This window comes from Leishmania donovani, chromosome 36 (assembly GCF_000227135.1).
Source record: "Leishmania donovani BPK282A1 complete genome, chromosome 36".
Classification (NCBI taxonomy): domain Eukaryota; phylum Euglenozoa; class Kinetoplastea; order Trypanosomatida; family Trypanosomatidae; genus Leishmania; species Leishmania donovani.
In genome coordinates this window covers 910,749-932,506 of record NC_018263.1, presented here as the reverse complement: position 1 = coordinate 932,506, position 21,758 = coordinate 910,749, and the positions used below count along the sequence as shown (strand labels likewise).

The 21,758-nt window shown below is 54.8% G+C and overlaps 4 protein-coding genes across 4 annotated transcripts; all 4 read right to left on the bottom strand.

Moving 5' to 3' along the window:
- Nucleotides 1-10,688: 10,688 nt before the first annotated feature.
- LDBPK_362420 (protein kinase, putative) lies at nt 10,689-12,119 on the bottom strand (the record flags this gene model as incomplete). The annotated part of the gene is made up of 1 exon (XM_003865309.1): nt 10,689-12,119. The coding sequence occupies one exon, from the start codon at nt 12,117-12,119 to the stop codon at nt 10,689-10,691; it is 1,431 nt and encodes a 476-aa protein (XP_003865357.1).
- Nucleotides 12,120-14,736: 2,617 nt separating this feature from the next.
- Nucleotides 14,737-16,224, bottom strand: LDBPK_362410 (hypothetical protein, conserved; the record flags this gene model as incomplete). Its single annotated transcript, XM_003865308.1, has 1 exon — nt 14,737-16,224. One exon carries the CDS (start codon nt 16,222-16,224, stop codon nt 14,737-14,739), a length of 1,488 nt encoding a protein of 495 aa, XP_003865356.1.
- Nucleotides 16,225-17,306: 1,082 nt separating this feature from the next.
- On the bottom strand, nt 17,307-18,692 carry LDBPK_362400 (hypothetical protein, unknown function; the record flags this gene model as incomplete). Its single annotated transcript, XM_003865307.1, has 1 exon — nt 17,307-18,692. The coding sequence occupies one exon, from the start codon at nt 18,690-18,692 to the stop codon at nt 17,307-17,309; it is 1,386 nt and encodes a 461-aa protein (XP_003865355.1).
- A 1,348-nt stretch (nt 18,693-20,040) lies between these two features.
- Nucleotides 20,041-21,030, bottom strand: LDBPK_362390 (guanylate kinase-like protein; the record flags this gene model as incomplete). Its single annotated transcript, XM_003865306.1, has 1 exon — nt 20,041-21,030. The coding sequence occupies one exon, from the start codon at nt 21,028-21,030 to the stop codon at nt 20,041-20,043; it is 990 nt and encodes a 329-aa protein (XP_003865354.1).
- Nucleotides 21,031-21,758: the final 728 nt, after the last annotated feature.

The following is a 21,758-nucleotide window of genomic DNA, read 5'->3' as shown; positions in this document are numbered from 1 at the left end:
AAAACGACGCCCGTTGTCCTTGTGAAAGAACAGAAACGACTGAGAGAGTGTCCGCTTCAAAAAGAGAGCAGGCACAAACCAAATTATGGCAAGAGGGTACGGGGGGAGGGGAAGGGGAAGCACAGAAGCAACGAAAGAAAAATGTGGGAATAAAAACGCGGTGGCATGGAAGTCGCACCCCAGCTGCAGGAGGCGTGTATGGGACTACTCCCTTTTCTTCGCTAGCCTGAGGCAGGGAAGACAAATGAGAGAGCGACATCGAGGCCATCAAACGAGTCGGCACATTCGTCTCCGTGGACTCGACTTCTGGGGGAGGTGTGTGTGTGTGTGTGTGATCGAGCCGCTTACACCGAGGGCCACACCGGTAGGAATCGAGCGCGTCTTTTATATAAGGGCATCGATGCACTTAGATTCTCTAAGTACGGACGAGAGTGCGGAGTCACCCGTCCTTCCAGCTTCCTGCCTCACTGGGGTGCCGAATGCGCAGTGCTGGAGGGGGGGGGGGTGGACTTATTCTGCAAACAGGGACAGTGACAATAGCGAGAGAGAAGGGACCATGAGGTCGCTGGGGGCCCTTTTCTCGAAGAAAATACAATCTAGAAGTAGCACTGACAGGTGAAACAAAGATCTGGCTTCCACTTGAGAAGGAAAAAGAAGCTTGATCGTCCACCCCTCCCCCCGATTTCGATGAACCGATGCCCCGAGAACAGCGTGAAAGGATAGATGAAAAAGCACAAGGAAAGACACTACAAAAGAAAAGAAGGCAGCCCTTTCCGCAGGGACTGATGAGCGCACTGGCTGGCGTAGAAGGGACTGGAGGCCAGGAAGAGAGAGAGAGCAAGCGAGCGAGCGAGTCAGTCGTCAGCATTAACTCTGCAAGGCATGTCTTCATTGGCCTTTGTATGCATGCGAGACCGGGGCGCTGCTTTTCCTCACACTCGACACCCGATCCACACCCCAGTGCTCACAGACATGCGCATACACATGCAGCGGTGCACTGAAGCAGCAAATCCTGTTTGAAATCGCTTCGTGTGCGCGAGGAACCGAAGAGAACCCATTCTCTTCATGTTACCACCTTATGCTATAGGGGAAGGCAAAAGGAAGGGGCTCCTACGGCCACGCCTCGTCAGAAGAAGCTCTTGGGTCTCTCGTGCGCACGCACCTCGCCAACAACGGTCTTGTGCAAAACGTTGTTTAGGTGACTTAACACTCCCCCTCCTCCCCCTCACCGGTGGCCCAGAGAGCAGATACACGAAAACACAAGAGATTGACAATGACCATTTTACCGCGTATCGGCGGTGGAACTGGAAGGGACACAGAAATATATATGCAGGGGGTATACAGTGGGATGAGAGCTGCTGATGCCGGCTGGGATGGCGCAGAGCGGATCAACAAAGGCAGGGTGGGGTGGGGGTGGGGGGCATCAAAAGAAAATATGGAGTGCAGAGGCAGCGGCGTCGTCGGTTTTCTTGGACGTCGCCCACCACACCTTCTCACTCGTACCACCCCCTTTCCCCGCGCATACACCGACACACATCGCTGAGATCCACGCATGCACCCACATATACTTTTCTCTGTACCTGCTAAAACAAAAAAAGATCTCTATTCTTTCCTTTCGCCGTGTTGACTTCATATCGTTTTTTTTTTAAGAGGGGCGATGATGCACACCTCCTCGGCATGTCGGTGTGGGTTCTTCCAGGCCCACCAGCTGTACTCGCCCCGTTCGACTCACCGTGAACGCAAGTACACATTTGACAGAAGCCAGAGGGAGTGAGAACATCAGCTGATGCTTATATCACTTCAGCATCCCCATGCTGCCAACACAGAGCGTCTTCAACACGAGTAACACGGAGGAATGGCTGCAGGAAGGGGGGGGCGTGCGGGGGTAGAAAAGGAGAGAGCAAACGCAAAGAGAAGGGATCACTGGTAGATGAATATATATATACACACAGACACACGTGTTCACTTACTCAGACTCAGTTGAGCACCACCTCGCACATCGAGGCGATGCACACACGCACTCAAACCCGTTTATTCACAAACAGCGGAGGCTCAGGTGAGAGCGATCCCGGCTTGAATTAGAAAAGAGAATAAGAACAACAGAGAGAGAAGGGAGGAAGTAAAGAAAAAAAAACGACACACACACACAAGCAGGGGAGAAAAGCACCGCATATGCACACCTGCTGCACCGGATACCATGGCGGCAACCCTTCAGCAACAAAAAAGCGAACAGAAACATGTGTGGTTCACTGAGTTGCGATCAGGACGACGACGCGAAAAAAAAAGCATGCAGCACACGACTTTCACGCACGTACACACACACGCGCGCACATGTGCACGTGTTTGGTATGCCGAAAGGGGCGTGGCTAAGAGAACAAGAATAAGCTGGAGAGATCAAGACAGCGAGGCACACGGGCAGCCGAGAGCGTTCTGTTTTTCTTTGCAAAGCGATGCGCTGCTGCTCGTGATTGCCTGACGACCAACCTCTCTTGGCTCCTGGTAGGGGTGGTGCAGCCGCACGAGCACTCCGTTCACCTGCTTTCCACGTGCACATAGAGGAATACACGCATACGCGAGTTCAGAAGGCATCGCACGCGAGCCAAGAAAAGGAAAGCGAGAGGATGAGGTTTTCAAAGAAAAAGCAGGTAACCCACTTACCCTTTTCCGAGCAACAAAATAAAAATGCCAGCTTCGGCTCTGCAGAGAGGGAGGGGAAGAGAGAGAAAGGACGCGCACACACAACACAAGAAGAGAGGGAAATAGCACCAAAAAGAAGAGTTCGTTCAGTCTTCAACGAGAACGAAAACCACAGAAAGAGAGGGAGAGTAAAACGGGTGAATTCAAGCGGCTGAACGGCTGCGCGCGCGCGGGGGGAGGGAGGGAGGGAGGGGGTAGGAAGGACAGGGCGTAGGCCGGTGCCGACACAAAGAAGTGGTGCAATGCCGGAGATGGGAAGGCTAGGGTCCAGCAAGAGGAGGTGGCTAGCAGGTTAGAGAGGAGGGGGAGGGGAGAAAAGAAGCCATACGCTGCTCCACCTTGTCCACTCTGCCTTACGACAAAATAGGACGAAAAAGTTACGTGTATGAATAGTAGTCGGCCAGCGCATCTTCTTTTGACGTGTGCCCATGTTTCTGCACGCGCTTCCGTCGGTGCGCGCATTGAAAAGCATGACGAGGGTCGCCGTTAAACGGAGCATCTCTTTGGCTGTGCGCTTCTTCCATGGGTGCGACGCCCCCTCCCCGAAAAAAAGGGGGGGGGGATGCGAACACCGAAGTAATGTCCCCGTGTGCGTATCTTTGCGCAAATATGAATACCGAAAGCAAGCACAGCAATCGAATTTAGAAAAGAAAACAGAGGAAGGCTCCAGGGCGGCATCAGCAGCCACACATAAAGGAGCACAGAGGGGGAGAGGGGGAGATCGGGCAGGGCGGGGGAGGACGAGGATGGACGAGATATAAAAAAGCACTGGAACAGGAAAGACGTTACAATCAGGCGTACATATATATATATATTGAAAGAAGGTATCGCGAAAGAAAAAGAAACACGTAGTTGCACTCATTCCCGGCTGAACACACGCGAACGCTCACACAAAGGGAGGGAGGGGGGGGGGAGAACGCGTACATGCACATACACACGCACAGAGGTACAACCCCAGAACAAGAAAAGGGGGAGGGCGAGGCGAAGGAAGAGAAGACGCAAAGAGGGATTGACAGAATCCAACGCACTTGAACAGCACACAAAGGCAGACACATGCGGCTACCTGAAGTGAAACGGACGGGGGAGGGGAGGGGCATGGATCAGGTGAGAAGAGGCCCAGAAGAAAGAAGCACAAAGCAAAAACTGAGAAGCACAGAAATCGAACCAAGTCAAATACAGGAATCGAGAGAGAGAACACGGAAAGTAGAGAAGGCGTGAGCGGCATACTAATGGGTGGGAGGTGGTGTGGGGGAACCCCCCAAAAAAAACAGCTGAAGAGGACACAAGCCCTTGATGGGTGTGCGCGTGTATACGCAATGAGTCGTACGAAAAGGAGCGCTAACACAAATAGAGACAGGATAGTTCAACAAGGTTCAAGTCAACTTGGAGAGCGGAAGGAAAACAAAAAGGAAGGAGGAAAACACAACGAAAAACGGAGAAGATGCGGCGAGAGAAGCGCTACGAGACGCGCGTGTAGGAAAGCGCCCGTGCCTGCCAACGCACACGCACACGCACTGGCTCCGTTTGTACACACGCTAGTATCGGTGGGGGAGGGGGGCCTTGATTGTTGTCTTGTTTCCTCCGTGCTTTAGTAGCATGATTCCTTTTTATTTTTTTTTTTATGTGGTGTGGCGGAAGCTGAAATGAAGGGGTACAAAACCGAGGGAGAGGGCGAGGTAGGGGGAACGCTTGTCCCTTTAGCTCAACGGGGACGAGAGCAAACCCACATGCATGACCTTAGGAAAGAAGCCTTCGTCAGCAGACACATGCTAGTGATAAGAAGTTGGGGGACGAGAAGAGGAGAGCTCTGGAAGAAGGCGAAAACTGCCAAAGTGGAGGTGCGATGATGGCTCACTTACATTAACAAAAAGAGAGAACATAACTGAAAAGGGTCTGGCTTGGGTACCAGCTTGTCTCGCACTTCCCGTGCAGACCAACTTGCGGAGCAGGGGAGGCGGGCGGTGGTGGATGCTTCTTTGGGTTTTCAAACTTGCCTGCTTCGCTCGTTTCTCCTTGTTTTGACGGTGTGCATTGGACGTCTGTATGACCCACTACGAAGAAAAGCGACGAAACAAACGAAAAGGAGGACGGGGAAAGTTAGACACAAAGGCACGGGGGCATTTTAAATTTTATGCGCCGGTGGGTACGTATGCCAAGCGCGCCTGCTTGTGAGCGCGTGCATACAGCACACGCTGTGGGTTCCAGCACACGAGAAAACGAAAACTCCACCTGAAGAGAACGTGCCTCATGGCAAAAGAAGGGAGAGGGGCAGAGAGCGTGTCAATGAGCCTGGGGAACGGGTAAGGGCGCCATAGAGGGAAGAAATGAGGGCGGGGGTCGCACAAGACAGCCCACGTGTGCGTCTGCAGGTATGCATGTGCGCATAGGATGCACACAAGACACATATATACACGCGCACTTCGCACCCAAAGTAGAAAGGAGAGGGGAGGGAGACGAAAGAAAAAAAAAGAGGATGGAAAACAGTACAGCAAGCGGAAAACAAAAGACGAAGCGCTTGGCCATAATGGTAAGCGCGAGAGGAACGCGAAGATGGAATGTGTGACACGTGTGCGTGTGTGGAAAGGGGGAGACTACCTTGGTAGATCGGGTAAAGGTTGGATAGGAGTGCGCAGAGACCGGAGACACCGCAAAAGAAAAAAAAAACGGCAACCGCAACGGACGCACAGCAAGGGGGACGGGGGCACAACAAAATCTGCACCTCACTTTCGCTTCGAGGCTGATCGCTTATCAAAACAAACAAGCAAAACCTGACAGGAGAAGTAGATGACCACGCAGAGTGCAGGGTGTGACAGAGGAGGAAATAAGGGGAAGGGGAGAGGACAGCGAAGACCAACGAAACGGGAGAAAAGAGGAGAAGAGGGGGTGGGGTGGGGCAGAGAGGACGTTCTCGGCAAATGGGGGTGATGATGCGCGCCTTTCTGCCGCTCTTCTTTCTGTTTCTTTCGTACGTGATGCTTCCTTGCGCCGGTGTGTGTGTCTCTGTGTATGCACACTTCAGTCTATGCGAAACAAAGAAAAAGAGAGGATGAGGGGAGGGGGTATGTAGTTTTGACTCTAGCCACATCACAGAGAGAGAATCGGCCGTTGATGATTCCCATCATTCTGCATGTATACCACCTATATATATATATATATACATATCTTCTCGACGCCTTCCACGTGTTCTTTGGTGCAAGTGGAAGAACAGAAAAAAAAAAGGAAGAGGGGGAGGGACCGATCCGCAAAACAACATCACCACGAATAAAACGGTTACGAAAACATCACACCGAACAGAAAAGGGAGAAGAAGTGGCTGGAGAAGACGCACAAATACAAACATACACGCGCACACACATAGGCACAGACACGGATGAATGCAAAGTACGCAGCCGATTCTTGCAGATGGATCCAGATTTCTGCGTCCCGCACTGCCCCACTTCATTCTCTTTCCGCCCAGCCTCTTCCCCTCTATCACATTTGCGTCCCCTTCACCATATCAAAATGGACTCCCTCTTGGGCACCACGTTGCTTCCACGCTCTTGCGGAAGATCGTACACACTTGGGCAGCGGCGTTTTCGTTCGCTGCTGTACCTGTGTTGTTTGTCGGCTGCGGTGCTCTTCGTGGCTGGAGATGAGGGAGGGAGGGTGATGGAGGGCGAGCGAGGGTAGCGACGCGTCTTGCGCAGCGTGTACGCGTGAGTTTGGCGGTACAGCATCATTGCGAAGGAAAGCAAAAACAAAACTCAGAGGGAAGAATGAAAAAAAAAAAAACGAATAGATCAGATAGAGGGACGCTTCGACAAGAGAAAGAGAGGGACGGCGAGAAGCAAGTGAGAGAGCCATACAGAGAGAAAAAGAAGACGAAGACGGCATCAAGTAATAATTAACTAAACGCCGTTGCCAGTTTTTCGTCTTTTTTTTGTTTCTGAATGAGGCGCCTCTGCGGTGCTTCACCGCGTGTGTTTGTCGGGCGCGTGTGGCGTGTATCAGCGCCGGCGAAGGCGGACAGGTGCAGGGGGAGGAGGGGGAGGACGGCCAACGAGCAAGAGTGTCAAAGCGACTGCATTCGCCGCCCCTCCCTTCATCCCACGACGCCTTTCCATCGGGCTTCTGCGTTGTGCGCCTCCTGTCCACTCGCGTCCCAGTTGCACCGACATGTCTTCTCCGTGTGTGTGTGTGTGTGTGAAAGGGGCGCGGAGGGAGACTTCCGATCCGATTCCTTGTCGGCAAACGAAGGAATGCACACCTGACCACATCACAGCATCCATCGCACGCCGGGGAGGGGGAGGAGGGACAACAGCGAGCGAGAGAGAGAAACGAAAAAAAAAGAGAGACGAGTCCGAAAGAGACTTCGGCGGGCATGCACTCAAGCGAGCGAAATATAAAATGCGATTGAAAGGGCGTGAGCAGGAAAACGAGCTATCACCAGCAACGGGGCATAAAAATATACAACAAAACGGGCAAACCACAAAAAAGGGAGAAATGCTGACCAAGAGAAGAGAAAGCGAGAAGAAGAAATCATGCAAGGCCCGAAGATCGGACAGGGGTGCAAGGAACGAAAAGAGGTGCCATCAAGAGAGCGCCTAAACACACACATACACATACATAAATGCACTGAAAAGAGAAAGAACGACGAATTACGTAGCTCCTTCTACCTGAAGGAGAGGGATAGAGGAAAAGGGAAAAAATCACTCAAGCTACACGTGGGAGGAGAAGAGGGGTACATCTGTATTGTTGGTGCCTCAGCATGCATATAGGAATGAAATAGTTCCAGTACTTCAAAAACCTATATACACACATGAAAAGGCACATGCGACACATTCAGAACCCTCCTGCATGCATCGAGCAAAACACACAGACACACAAACACATACAAGAAAGCACCAGTACTGGAAAGGAGGGAGAGAAAGGGACAGACAAACACAAAACGAAGTCGAGGGTGAGATACACACTGACTAACGGAGATAAGAGAGGGGAGCTAAGACGGTATACGTTTTCCAAGCGTATACGAAAGAAATAAGGAGCATAGAGAATGAAGGAAGACGGAGATGACAGCTCCACACCTGCCACGCGTCACTAAAAAGGCCGCCAAGAAAATGAACAGCGTAAAAGAAGAAAAGCATCAAGCAAAGGGATAGGGGTGGGGGTAGGAGAGGGTGAAGGGACACCGATTCAGGCGATAACCGCCCGCTTCCTCTCGTGCATCATCTTTCTCTTTGTTTTTGCTCTCCAACGGGGTGCCAAGTCACTATTCAAGTCGTCTTCTGCGCATATCCTTCCCGCGTCGCACGCTGAAAATTTTATTCCTCCCCTCCTCCTCTCTTCGCCACTCTCGCACGCAACCTGTTGCTCTCATCAAGAGAGGGAGAGCGAGAAACAGAGCGACCTAGGAAGCACACCGGCGTCAGTAAAGGTAAGACCGCCGGTACTTCGTTTCTTCTTTTGGTAGATTAACACGTTTTCGGCTGCGCACAACGTGACACACGTCGGTGACAAGTCGCATAAGCAATCCACCGGCTGCGCACACGTCCGGTGAATCAGCCGAGATCTCTTTTTGTTTACTTTCGCTTGCTGGTGTGCAACCTGGTGAAAGGGCAGGGGATGAGGCAGGGCAACTCGCTACGGTAAGCGCCCATACCTTGTCAGCGTCATCGACACAATAAGAAGCCCGAATACGCGAAAGCAAAAGGAGAGAACAGGGAGGGAGGGAGGGAGGGAGGGGGCACAGACGGAAAATAGTATCAGGTGACCAGGTAGGGGACACGGAGGTAAGCGCGGGAAGAAAAGCGAGAGAGCACGCCTCGGCTTTCTGTCTGCGTCGCCTTGACAGAGAAGCACGCGCACACCCGCGCGATAAAGGCAGACATGTATATGCACGTGTGCGCATGCAGAGAGGGGTGGAGCGTGCAGGGGGGGGGGCAGAATAGGTTAGGGCAGGGTGTAGAAGAAACCGAAAGAAAAACACAAGACAAACATGGCAAGAGTAAGGCAACACGCGTGCAGCTAAAAAAAACAATTAGACGGAGATGAGGGTCACGCACCCAACACAAAAGTTTACAGAAGAGAGCCACAACAAGAAAATCAGGGAGGGAGGGGGGATAGCAGTACAGATAGGGGAGTGGGTGAGGAGGAAGAAAAGCAGGCACGATACACGATCACACACATGCTCACCTTTAAAACAGCACAAAGGCTGGAGGTAGAATAATAATAAAAAAGAACAGAGGAAGGAAAGCGAGAAAGATGGCACGCAGAAACCGTGAAAATACACAACATAGAAACAACGTGGGGGATGCCAGGAAGAGGTAGAATAGGGAGAAAGGAAAGAAGGGGGAGGGAAAGAGAGGGAGAGGGAGGTAAAGTAGAGGAAGCTAACGGACAACAACAGAGCGCACAAAAAATCCATGCAGCGATATAAAGCATTACCACACATGAACGCGTTACACAAGTGTGATTAAAAACAGTAAGGGGAGCGTAACGCATGCACACACATATAACGTGAAGGCGCGCAGGGATATGTGAAGAGAAATGCAACAGCAAAAAAAAGGGTGATAGATAGCACACAAAAGTGGCGCTCATTGTTGCACGTGAAACGACAACCCCCTCAAAAAAAAAACGAGCACACATACGAAAAGGGGGAAGGAGAGGGGTGGGGGAATATGAAAGAAGCGTGTGTGCGTGTGTGGAAGGGAGGCAAACATACATGTGTTGGTGCTTGGGATCATGGTAGGGCTTTCAATAGGGAAAGCGACAGAGACAGAGACTGCGTTTGCGTGCGGATTCCGGAATCAGACAGGACGAAGAACAGTCACAAGGTGCACCAAGTCAACGCTCCTTTCCCGTTTTGTTCTGTTGTGGGTGCCACCCACCATCCTTCCAAGGCAACAAGGACGCAAAAAAAAATGAAAGGGAGAGATAGAAGCCACCTTCCTCTCCCCCAAAAAACAAAATAAATCAGGAGAGAGCTGAGACAAACACAAACAAAACACTGGCCTGGAGGTGCACCTCAGAGCACACATACACGCATATGCACACATGTACATATATATTTTTAGGTGTTGAGAGATATCGATCAAAGCAGCTCTCGATATCGAAGCAGAAGCACAGAAAAATAAAACGAGCGTACACTAGCGCAAATACACATATATATATATATACTCGCATACACATATACAGATATCTATATCCTCTTCGGTGTTCCACTCTACCACGAGCAAATCAACAAATATACGTGTACACGGGCACGGGCGTAAAAGAACCGCAAAGAAGAGCCAGAATATGTGGCAGGTGGCTCGGGTTGGGAGGGAAGAAAAAGGAGGAAGGTTCCAGGGTTCCTCCATCTCTCTCGGCATGTGTGTACCACCGTGCACCACTCAGACCCCCAGCTGGGGAGATAAGGAAAAGCGGAGAGGGCTGAGTGAGGGAGGGAGGGGGAGACGCTGGCTGATGGTGCTAGTCGCCAAGAGACCACGTGTAGTAGACATATAGCAAGGAAGTAGCAGAATTAATGGCAGCTGAGGCGGCAAGGGCAACAAGGTAAAGGGGATAAGAGGGGCGCGGGTGGAGGGAAGAAAGCAAGAGGGAAAGAGACAAGTAGTGCATCCAAGTGACGCAATCCACTATAGCAGACGACATGGAAGGGGGATAGAGCGAAATATGTCCTGGGCACGCGATGGCGGAGAGCAAAGATCGGATGAGCGCACCCTGCCTTAGGAATAGAAAGGAGCCCCAGGTGAAAGAGTCCTACAAAAAACAAAGCAAGCAAGAAAAACAAACGACGACCATCACAAAATAAAGTATGGTTGGACGGAGCGCGCGAGTGAGAGAGAGGGGCGCGCGCCCACGGGACGATGCAAGTCAGCTAAAGGGAAGAGGCACACGTGGAGGCACACGCGCACTACAAGTTCGGGCACGTAGAGGGGGGGGGAGGAAGGCTTAGGAGGAGTCCATCGCGTCCTGCAAAGACCGTGCGCGTTGTTCTCACCTTTTTGTTCGTTAGCATACACTGCGGGTCCGCGCAACTGGCGTCATCTCTACCGGTCTTTCCACTCGAGGCTTCGGTGCTGCTTCAGGTCGCGCGCTGCCATGACCATGAGAGCTAATTTTGCAGCTGCCACCCCATCCAAGGTTAAACGAGGCGGTGGCGGGTCCTTTCGCGCTTGGCGGCTTGCGGCGCAGTGCAGCACTAATCGAATGAAACATGGAGCCTTTCTCCTCCGTGCTCATATTCACGGAGCACTCGGAGATGCGGCGTAGCGCGTTGAGCTTTTCGCGCAGGTATTCGTTGTCCTGGAACAGGTCGCGCGTCGAGGGGCGCTGGTCGGGGTCGAGGGTCAGTAGTTGATAGCACACCGACCGCAGCTCATTTGAGTAGGTTGCCGGCAGCTTGGCGTAGTCGGAGCTGTGAACTTTGGCTCGCAGCTCCGCGCGCGTCGCAGCAGCAAAGGGGCCGGTGAGTGCCAGGAGTTCGTAGAGGATGACACCGAGTGCCCACATCTCGCTCTTGAGAGAGTACCGGTCGCCACGGAGTGCCTCAGGGCTGAGGTAGTACGGAGTGCCACACCCCGTCGATGCGACACGCTGGGATACCGGCTCCCTGTACTTCTTTGCAAAACCAAAGTCCCCGAGCTTGATGATGCCGGTGCTACTGAGCATGACGTTCTCTGGCTTCAAGTCGTGATGCAAGATGTTCAGCTGATGCAAGTGATCGACAGCCATACAGAGCTGCAGGAACACAAAGACGGCTTCTGTCTCGGTAAAGGGCGTGCCCGCGGCGCACCGTCGCCGAATCTCTCGGCGAAGATCTCCGCAGTCGACGTATTCCATGAGCAGCAGATCCTCGCCGTTCTCACCTTTATCGGCCCCCTCAAGGCGGACAATGAAGGGCGAGTGGCACTCCCGCAGACACATAACCTCGTTGCTGAAGTGCGGCAGTAGGGGTGGAAACGGTACCACAGCGTGGCCCTCTTCGTGTTGCGCGTACGGCGAGAACGCTGCCTCTCGAGCACAGCCACCAGAGCCCTTGGACGGCTTCTGCTGTTGCCGCTCCTGGCGCCTCTGCCGTTCACGCACCGCAGCGACTTGAATCGGGTCGTACGTAGCTTTCACAGCGAGCAGATGGTGCCGCACACACTCTTCCACCAAGTAGACGCAGCCGTACTGGCCACGGCCGAGCTCGCCGCGTAGCTGATAAGCCGGCGCTACAGCAGTGCTGCTGATCGACAGCTCCACTGCATTGTGTGCATCCGCGTCCGCAGCGTGCGGCGCCAAAGGCGGCCGTGTTGATGCGGTGGTGGCAGCCGGCTTGCACGTATCGCTCTCACCTGCCGTGGCGGCTTCGGAGTGCGCGTGGTATGAAGTCGCCGCGCCGACTTCGAGGTCGGCCATGTACGTCGATGGCGCAGTAAAGACTGACGGCATCCTCATTTTTGATACACACAGGGTCTGCCTGGGAGAAAGAAGCGGAACAGGAAGAAGGGGATGGGCGGTAGAGAGTGAAGTCGGCACCTAAAAGGATACACAAAAAGGCAAGGCACGAGGGTTCGAAAAACGGGTACAAGAACGTAGCACACGCACACACAGAGTGACAGGGACTTGGAAGAGAGAAGCGAATTCAAGAGGAAAGGGAAGGAGACCAAAAACAAAGAAACAGCAACAGCAGCAGCAAAAAAGAATGGTGCAAGTCACGGGGGGGGGGAGGGAGAGGGAGAGGGAGAGGGCGAGAGGGGAAGAGGGAGAAGGGAGCACAAAAGAAAGCGAAGAAGGGCTAAGCGAGAAAGCAGAAAGAAGCACACGCGCACACAACGGGTCCAATGGAAGAGCGATAGAGGGCACACAGCGAGCACAAACAAAAGAGGAGAAACACAAAGTGCCCAGAGGGAGGCGGAAAATGAATGGGAGGGAGTAGGGCAGCAGCGGCGGCGGCGGTGGGCGGCGAAGGCACTGAGAATACAATGGATGTAACCAACACAAAGGATGTAATATATTGTAAAAAAAAGACATACAAGGAAAACAAAACACCGCCACTGCGAAAGGAAGATGATATGAAGGGGAGAGGGGAGAAGGACACACACATAAGCACAAATATATGTGCGCCTCGCTCTCTTCCGTTGATGCCTCGCCTTATTATTTTTTTTTGTAGGGGAGGGGCCTTCTTGCGTGGCTGTGGGAAGGGGGGGGGCGAACAGGCACCTTTCCTGTCTCTGGTGTTTGCTGGATAGCAGAGGAGGGCGAGAAGAAAGGGGTGGGGCTGGGGCAATGGGAGACGCGATTGTAGTGGTGATATGCGTGTGCCTGTGACAACGAGTTTCCAGAGACAGCGGAGGTGGTGAAAAGAGAGAGAGAGAGGCTGAAAATAGTGAAGCCACTGGGATTGTGAAGAAAGAAAGGGGCCACAGAACACGCACAGCACACACAAAAATGATGAAGCCGCAGACGGCGGTGGATGGCGGGCGAAGGTGCGTGGATGTGAAGTGGGCGTTTCAAGTAGTAATGGAGAAAGAGAGGGGAGGGGGAGGGAAGGAGGAGTAAAGCGATGCACTTTGTCGTTGCTCAGCGCGCCCCTCCTGCCACATGAGATGTGCTTCGCTGCACGCCGGGCTGCCACAGGCCCCCATATCGCGTGCTGCGAAGCAGCGCTAGACACACGCACTCCAGCAACGCGCCGACTCAGTCATCTGAGCACGGCCTGCGCCTCAAACGCTACCCACTCGCCCTCCTTGCATGTCTCGCCTCGCGGCCGTTCCCTGTAAGCCGGTCGCCACCTGGTGCATCTCCAGGAGTGGCGCAGGCTCCCCGCACCAGCTGGCACTGAAAGGCCCGGGTTTGGAATACGCTCGAGTCACGCTGGCACGCTGCCCATCACATGGGCGACACCGACGTATTGAATGTAGCAGCTCGCCCCGACGCAACTTCAATGTACGACCTGACCACCGACATCAGCAGTGATACATCGATCGGAACTTCTCCCCACGTAGGTAGGTGCACGACCCTGTAGCCACCAGAGCTGGTTCTGCATTATTAGAGGATAGAAGAAGGAGAAGGGGAGGGGGGCTGCTTGGCTTCCCCACACAGAGTGAGGGCACTGGTCTCGAATACTATGCAGAGGTGTTTCTTGTCATGAGAGAAGAGATATGCAGAGCAGCAAGAGTAATACAGGCGCCCCCTTGCTCACACACACACACACATCTATACATACATATACCCATATGTATGTATCTTTATCTTCAGCTTTACTTCCCTCTGTTTCTAGGACAATTCATTCGGCACCGCTTTCCTTTTTCACGCCCCGCGTAGATGAAGGGAGCGGGTGCACATGATACGTGTGCTTGAAAGAAGGGGGCACGTGTGTGTGTGTGTGTGCTGGAGAGAGAGCGCGCGCGTGATGCACAATGTGTGCGAGGTGGGATATTCGAAGGGAAGAAGGGAGTGGTCGTCAGCGGAAAGGGGCGGTGACATTAAGAGTGAAGGCTGCGCGGCGTGGGCAGCAGAAGACACATGAGCCGCACGCCAAGGAGAAAGGAGAGAAACATGGGGGAAGCAGATACACTCCTTCCGCCCTCCCCCACACACACACACTTCTCTCACCACCATACAGTTGCATAAAGGGCACCACAGTATGAGGAAGTGTACTCTCTCTTTTATTTTTGTCTTTTTGAACGCGCATATTCCTTCACCTCGGCTACGACCGCGAAATGGAAAGCAAGAACCGATCCGCAGAGGAAAAACAAGAAAGACGCGTTGGGCAGCAACGATGGTGCTGCTCGCCCTTTGCAGCCCATCGGCATAACAGCGAGAGAGCGGGGGTGGGGAAGACCGAGTGGAAGCAAGCGCAAAAACAAACAAACTCTGAGAGGCAACAGCAGAAAAAGGGGTGGGCGCATCCTGGGCGACACCCCGGACTGTGCTGCATGCATGAGGATCCAAACCTTGCCATCTCATCCATAAAAGACTATCTTCCTCTCTCCCCCAAACGCAAGAAAAAATGGGCATGCGCCGCTGCACAACCGCGTACGGCACTTCTTCTCCACGCCTTCGACTGCTCCTACGGCAGCGACTCGGGATTCGGTGCCGTGGCCAACGCAGCCGCAGCGCTTTCCTCCGGCACAGGGTCGGAGGTGGACATCGGCGGCTCCGGGGGCGGCTCCAGCAAGTCCTCCAACTGTCGGATGACTCCAGGAATGAGCGAGGACTGCTCGCGGCGCTGCTCGGGTGTAAGCTGGTCCCATACGCTGCGGAAGACGCGGAACTTTGTATACGCTTCTTGCACGGAGCGGCCCTTGTACAACGTCACCGCATAGTTCAGATACACAAGGAAGTCGTCCTGCATCGCGAGGGCGTGCTCGTAGGCGCGACACGCATTCGGCAGATCTTTCATCTCACCCAGACAGATACCGAGCAGCATAAAGGCCGGTGCGTGGTCAGCATGCAGGTGCACAGCCGCGTTCAGGCACTGCAGAGCAGAGCAGTAGCGGCCGATCATTAGAAACGCGACGCCCAGGTTGTAGTGGCCGATCCAATCAAGCGGGCAGAGGAAGACGGATTTGCGCAGACACGCGACGGCTGCGTACGTCATTTTCTTGCCAATAAAGCAGGCGCCTATGTTGTTCCACACCTGTGACGAGTCCGGCTGCTGCGCCACCACGATCCGGTACTTGCTCAGTGCCACGTCGTAGTCGCCGCTGTCTTGGATGATGCTCGAGGCGGCGACAAGGGCATCGATGTGGGTGGGGCAGATGGTCAGACAGCGGCCCAAGTAGTCGAAGGCAGCGCAGGGGTTGCCTTGCTGAAGGTAGAGGTGGCCCAGCACCGCAAGCAGGTCGGGATTTGTCGGCGACAGCGTCACGGCCTCCTCGTACACCTGAAGCGCAGTCGCGTAGTCATGCGCCAGCAGTGCCGCTTTCCCCAGCTGCAAGTAAGCGCAGTCGTGGCGTTGAATTGTGATGGACTGCAGAAAGGCATCCATGGCGCGACGGTAGTGGCGTCGGTGCAGGTGGCAGAGACCGATGTAGTACTCGATCTCCCAGTCCGCGCCGAGGCCCTTCACGACGCGAATGCTCGCTGCCTCCTGAAATGCTTGAATGGCCTCCTCGTGGCGGCCAAGGAGGTGCAGCGCACGCCCGAGCTGTGTGCGGGTCGCCGCGTTCTCTGGGCTGATAATCACGGCGGTCTGCAGCAGCTCCAACGACTCGGAGAGAGAGCCCTCCAGACGTTTTAGTAACCCCTTCACGTACAGGGCGTACTCGCACGTGCCCCCCGTCTCGCGAAGCTGTGCCTCGATTACCTGCAAGCAGTTGCTGTACTCCTGTCGGACGTAAAGTAGGTGGATGAGCCAGTTACGTCTTTCGCGAATCGCCTGCAACTCCTGCACAAGCTTCTGCTGCGCATTTGCGGCTGTGGAAGCGGCGCTGGCGCTGCTGCCGCGGTGGGGCGAAGCGACTGTTGCACCCAGCTCGGTGCCGAGGCCATTTCCGCTGCTTCCCATCTCAGATAACGGCGCCACATCCGGCACGCGGCCTCCAATCGTTTGCATCGCGGGCGCCGGTGAAGACACACGCGATGGGTGAGAGAGTCAGTGTGCTGGATTGCCTACGAGCGAATCCCACTGCACTCTCCGTGTGCACGTTGTCGGGAATGAGATGCACAGATGTCAATTAGGGGTCTTCTGGAGAAACCTCGTGCACGTACACACACACACATATATATATATATGCACACACGTACGCCGCGCGAAAGTGGAAGCGCCCTAGGCGGGCGTCGGAGGATCGGGAGGTGACGTGAGCGTATTGTTCTCCGGTGCGCGCTGTTAGCTTCCGCAGCGCGGCTCAAGTGCGTAGAGAGAAGGAGGAAGGGAGGAGAGCAAAGGCCAGTTGTGCTCGCATGCCCAACGAGGTCTGCACTACCCCCAAAGGGAGAACGAAAGGGGTGGGGGTGGCGTAAGACGCGCTCGAGGTAAGTCGGTCGGGAGTGGGAGAGGGAAGGGTGGGAGGGGGGGGGGGGCCGCCTCGGCACAGAGCGTTTCGCGGATGGTGCTTTGTGAGGGGCGGAGTCGACACGTAAGAAGAGTGACAGGAAAAGCCCCATTATGTTGCTTCATAGCAACAGCGACGAAGCAGGTGAGCACATTGCATGCGATGAGCGTGTGCGTGCGCGGGACCAGAGGAGAGGTGATGCCGCCGGGCGCTAAAAAAATGGCAAAGGGACACGAAGAAGAAAGGCAACAGAAAGGGAACGCGCCACGTTACGCTACAAAGTAGGAAGCGCAGAGGTGAAGAAACGCACACCCCTGCGCATCGAGAGGAAAGGGTTAGAATACGTGTTTGAATGCCCGCACGAAGGAAACGTCGCGGACAATATGAACAAAACAAAAAGAGGCAGGAGGCTGATAACACCCACAGAGAGCAGCAGCGGCTCAGTTTCGAAAATGAAACAAAAAAGCGCACCAGATGCTCGTGGAAGGGCACCCTCTTACAGGTGAAGTACAGCAGAATAAACGCGAAAGGAGGCAGATGGCGGAGAAGCGAATCGCAACGCTGAAGACCCCGCGTCGCATCAACCACTGCTGCTGCGCTCAATCTCTTGCAGGCCACCTTCCCTAGGCCCAAACCGCCTTTTTCATGGGCCAATGTAGGCAGCAATCAACTCTTTCCACTTTAACCCTGGGAGCTCAGCGGCAACGTCAGCGTATGTCTCCAGCAGCTGCGCGCACACGTGCTTCTGCCTCTCCCGCTGCTGCGCCGCCGCGTCCTCATTTGCACCCGCACTCGCGCTTCCGCTGTACGCGAAGGTGAGCGTGAGCGAGTCGAGGAACCACGTCCAACGGTAGAGGTGCACGTATTGGGGGTCGACGTTTGCGTCCTCTTTGCCGCTCTCTTCCACGCAGCTGGACAGCTGCCGCGAGCTGGCCGAAGAGGTCTGCTTCAGCACAAGCGGAAACGCTTGCCAGTACGCCTCCACTGCAGCGCGTGCCATATAGATCGCCTCCCGACGAGTCAGCGCGCACCTCTCCTCCAGTGCCGCATTCACGCGCTCAAGCGGCATCTTCGCGGGGGCGCCACTGTTGCCCGGTGCAGTGTTAGTCGTAGAGCTCCTCTGCTGGCCTCGGCCAAGAATGTCAAAGTACACGTACTGGGCGAAGAGGTGATTGACCGCGTTCGGCTCACGAGCGAAATGGGTGAGCCAGTGCACGGCGGCGGTCAATGGTGTCGTTGCTGCGCTGGGGCTGTCTGAAGACTCTTTCCCAGTTCTGCTGGCGCGACTGAAGATGCTCATACGAAGCAGCTGCGCAGCCAGCGTCGGGACGGGCACCGACGGTGAGGGGGCAGCAGTCGAGGCAGCTTTGCCGTCTTGCGGCGTGGAGGGTGGCGATGACGGGAGTGCCAGACGGAGAGCAAGTAGCTGCTCGTACGACACAAACAGATTCTGTGCCCAACGAGACAATACATCAGCGCTCTGGAGACGCTGTGAAAGAAAGTCCGCCGCGCGAGCGGCAAACTCGAGAACTACATCCTCGGCCCATGACGCGGCGTGCTTCGACTGCGCCACAACGGCATCCACGCCTCCACTGTCTGCATCCCTGTTCCATTCTACAACGAGCGGCATGGGTCCCATCAGCGTGTAGGTGCGCGTGGTCGCGGAGAGGAGTGTGTCGAACACATGCTGCAAAAAGTTAGCGGCAGCTAGGTCAAATGAGGAATGAGGCGCGCCGCCGTCCTTTACAATGGCCGCTGTGGCGCCTGCCGCCTGCTTTGCAGAGAAGCGCTCCATTACTTGGAAGAGCATGTCACGGAGCAGCTCCTGTGCCAGATCGATGCGGAGGTACGTCCGCAGCACCTGCGTCAGAGAAACAAGCAGTTTGCCGCAGTCCTCGAATGTGCCCTGCGCCTTGGCCGAAAGGTAGCGGCGTTGCACGAGAGCTTTCGCAGTTGTCCATACGCTATAGGTCTCTTCACCACGCGCGCACACCTCCGCCAGGTCCTTCACCACCTTCGCCTCCGCCATTGTGAAGAAAACAACGGCGTGTGTGTGTGGGGGGGGGGGAAGGCGAGAAAGAGAAGCGAAAACAAAAAGATATAGCAATAAAAGCGATCGACTCTGAGCGCAAGCGCATGGAGAGCGACGATGCGCCCGTTTTTTTTTGTTTGGGCGGGTATACAGGCAACGAGGCGATAGATGCAGGAGGTGGGTAGGGGGAGGAGGCGGTCGAGTGCCCGAAGAGCCAGCAAGAAGCAGCGCAGGGCCATAACGCCGGAGTAATCGACTGTGTAGGTGGGGCGCGGTTATCGGAGAACGCGGCTTGACAGATGAGAAATCACTGGCTCACAGGTATGTGCCTTTGAACCCTGAAGACGCACGTCGACAGCGCAGGCGAGCTGCCCATTCGCCGTCACGTCGTTTCAACTAACCCTCATGTGTTTTTTTTTTTAATATTTTCTCTCCACTCTCGCTGCCTCCTGATTCGGCACATCTGCTCACGCAAAAGCCTCGAACACACTTGGACGTCACAGAAAAAATGAGGTGCAGACATCCACAAAAAGAAGAAAACGTAGAGAGCGCTAAGACGCACGCTGAAAGACGGACGCACACACACAAGACGAGTTCAGCGACAGCTCGGTTTTCCATGCGCAAGACCAACGCGTTCACACTGCCCGCAACACCCGCTTCTTCTGCGTTTGCTTGCAAGATCGACATCATAATGGGGGAGACGGGAGGGAGAAAGTGAGGGTGCGCGTAACACCGTTGCTGGTGCGATGTACGCAGAAGCCTAGCGTGCCTTCAAGTTCACGGAAAACAACAAGAAAACACCACACACGCACAGAAGCCAAGAACTCAGAAGAAAAAGGCGAGAGGCAAGAACGTACGTCGCATTCCTCGCTATCTCAAGAGACATGAGAAGGGGACTGATGTGGACGGTGAGGGGGCGGCGCAAACACGGTCAGACACAGTCACAGAACAGCAATACAAGGTGAGTAGGTAGAGGAAAGGCGCATACACGTACAAGGGCAACACAAAAAAAAAAACTGAAAGGGGAGACATCAAAACAAACCAAAACAACACCGGCGCTCAACCTTGCTCGTAGGCCACGTCCCAGCATCGACAGCGACAGCAGCAGCAGCAGCAGCAGCACCAAGCGAACAAAACATTGTCTGTTTCGAGCACAGCGCAGCACAAACCGAAGAAAGCAGCAAAAGGCAAAACAAAAAAGAGACCCACACCGCGCCTCGTCCCGGTGCGGCTCTCCTCGTTTCTCTCCTCTCGATGTGTGCAACGTCACTACCCCACCCCCAAACCAGCCGATTCGCATCGCACCTCCCCTCCTCTCCGCTGCTCATTGGCCCCAACCCCCTCTTCACAGAGTGCTGTCCACCATGAGCACCTCTGCCCGCACAATCTCCCTCACCTTGGCGTAGCAGAGATCAAGGTTGTCGTTCACGATGTAGTGGTCAAAGAACGACTGATTCTCCTTGGCCCACTGCATCCACTGCCGATTCACCTTCATGCGCAGCTGGATCGAAGCTTCTGTTTCGGTCTTTCGTTCCCGCAGCCGCTGCTCCAGCACCTGCATGCTAGGTGGCGCGATGAAAATGATCATGCAGCGCAGCGTGCGTGTGACCACGGGTGCGGCATAGAAAGGGGACGACGGCAACATCGAATCCTTGGATGGATTCGCAGTCGTGGGGTCCGCGGCGTGCTCGTTCTCCAGAGAGACGGATGCATGCCGAGGCATGGAGAGGGTTAGCAGGGTCTGCGCGGCCGGAGCGGCGTCATCGTCGCGCTGCGCCATACTGCGCTGCGCTTGCGAAACGGTCACCGGCCTCGTGCTCACCACCTCACGAGAGCAGTAACGCCGAATGTTGATGGCGCCGAGCAGATCAGTGTCCATTAGCACGACGCGATTGCGCGCGAGCACCGTGTGCAGGGCTTTCTTGCTAGTCCCGTAGAGGTTGCCGACTGGCTTGCTCAGCGGAGGCGTCGACGACGACGTTTCGGGCATGCAGAGCCGCGAGTATTCAATCATGTGACCCGCGTCGACCAGCTGCTGGAACTCTTCCATGGTGACAAAGTAGTAGTGCTGCCCATGCACCTCGCCGCGCCGCGGGCAACGGGTTGTGTGGCTCACGCTGAACTCAAATAGCGTGGGCCAGTCCCGCTGCAGCCGGCGAATCACCGTAGACTTGCCAGAGCCGCTTGGCCCGACAAACAAAAGCATATCCACGAGGCGCCTGAGGGCGACAGTGCCCTTGAGAGGGCCCACGGCCTGCTGAGCAGTTTTGTGGGCAGCAGACGCGGCGGCAACCGATGAAATCGCTGGCATCGGCGCTTTTGGTGCCACGCTCATTAGTGCCCTTGTACGTTTGCCGGTGTATGTGTGCGGTGGCGCTGCTGCAACGCTGTGGGGATCGGGACTGCTGAGCGCGGCGCGGACTGTCCAAACGCCGGCAGAAGGCGGTGCCCACAAACAGTCCCGAGACAGCCGTAGCAGCAGGGAGGCAAAGTTACTCCCACAACTGCTGTCGTGGAAAAGGGCTTCGTTTTTTGTTGATATCCCGTCAGAAGGGCTGATGAGAAATGAGCACACCTGCTGCGTGATGGCTCCTCTGCCTCACTACCCTGGGGCGCTCGGCTGGAAAGAGGGAGAGGGTCAGGGAAGAGGGCGATGGCAAAACACGCTGAGCGCACACACAAAACACACAGAGAAAGAGAACGGGTGAATTTGCCTTGCTCCGTTTTTTTTTCACTAATGATGATTACACGGAGAAAGGCAAGAGACAGAAGAGGGCGGAGGGGAATGATGAGAATAGCCTCGCAGAGCGAGCACACACACAAAAATCAGAAGGTTGCGCCACCGATAAAAAGAAGACGGAGAGGAGAGCGGGAGAAAAGAGAGGCACACGCGCACAATGCTGTGCAGTTGCTCCTCAAGAAGATATGGGGAGATAAGGGGTCTATGTGTGGGTGAGTGCACAGCTCGGCAGCGCGTTCAATGCAGCGACGCAGGCACGTGAGATGAGCGAAGAAGAACTCAAAACCAGCACAGCTGAAGAAAAAAAAAAGAAAAACACACGA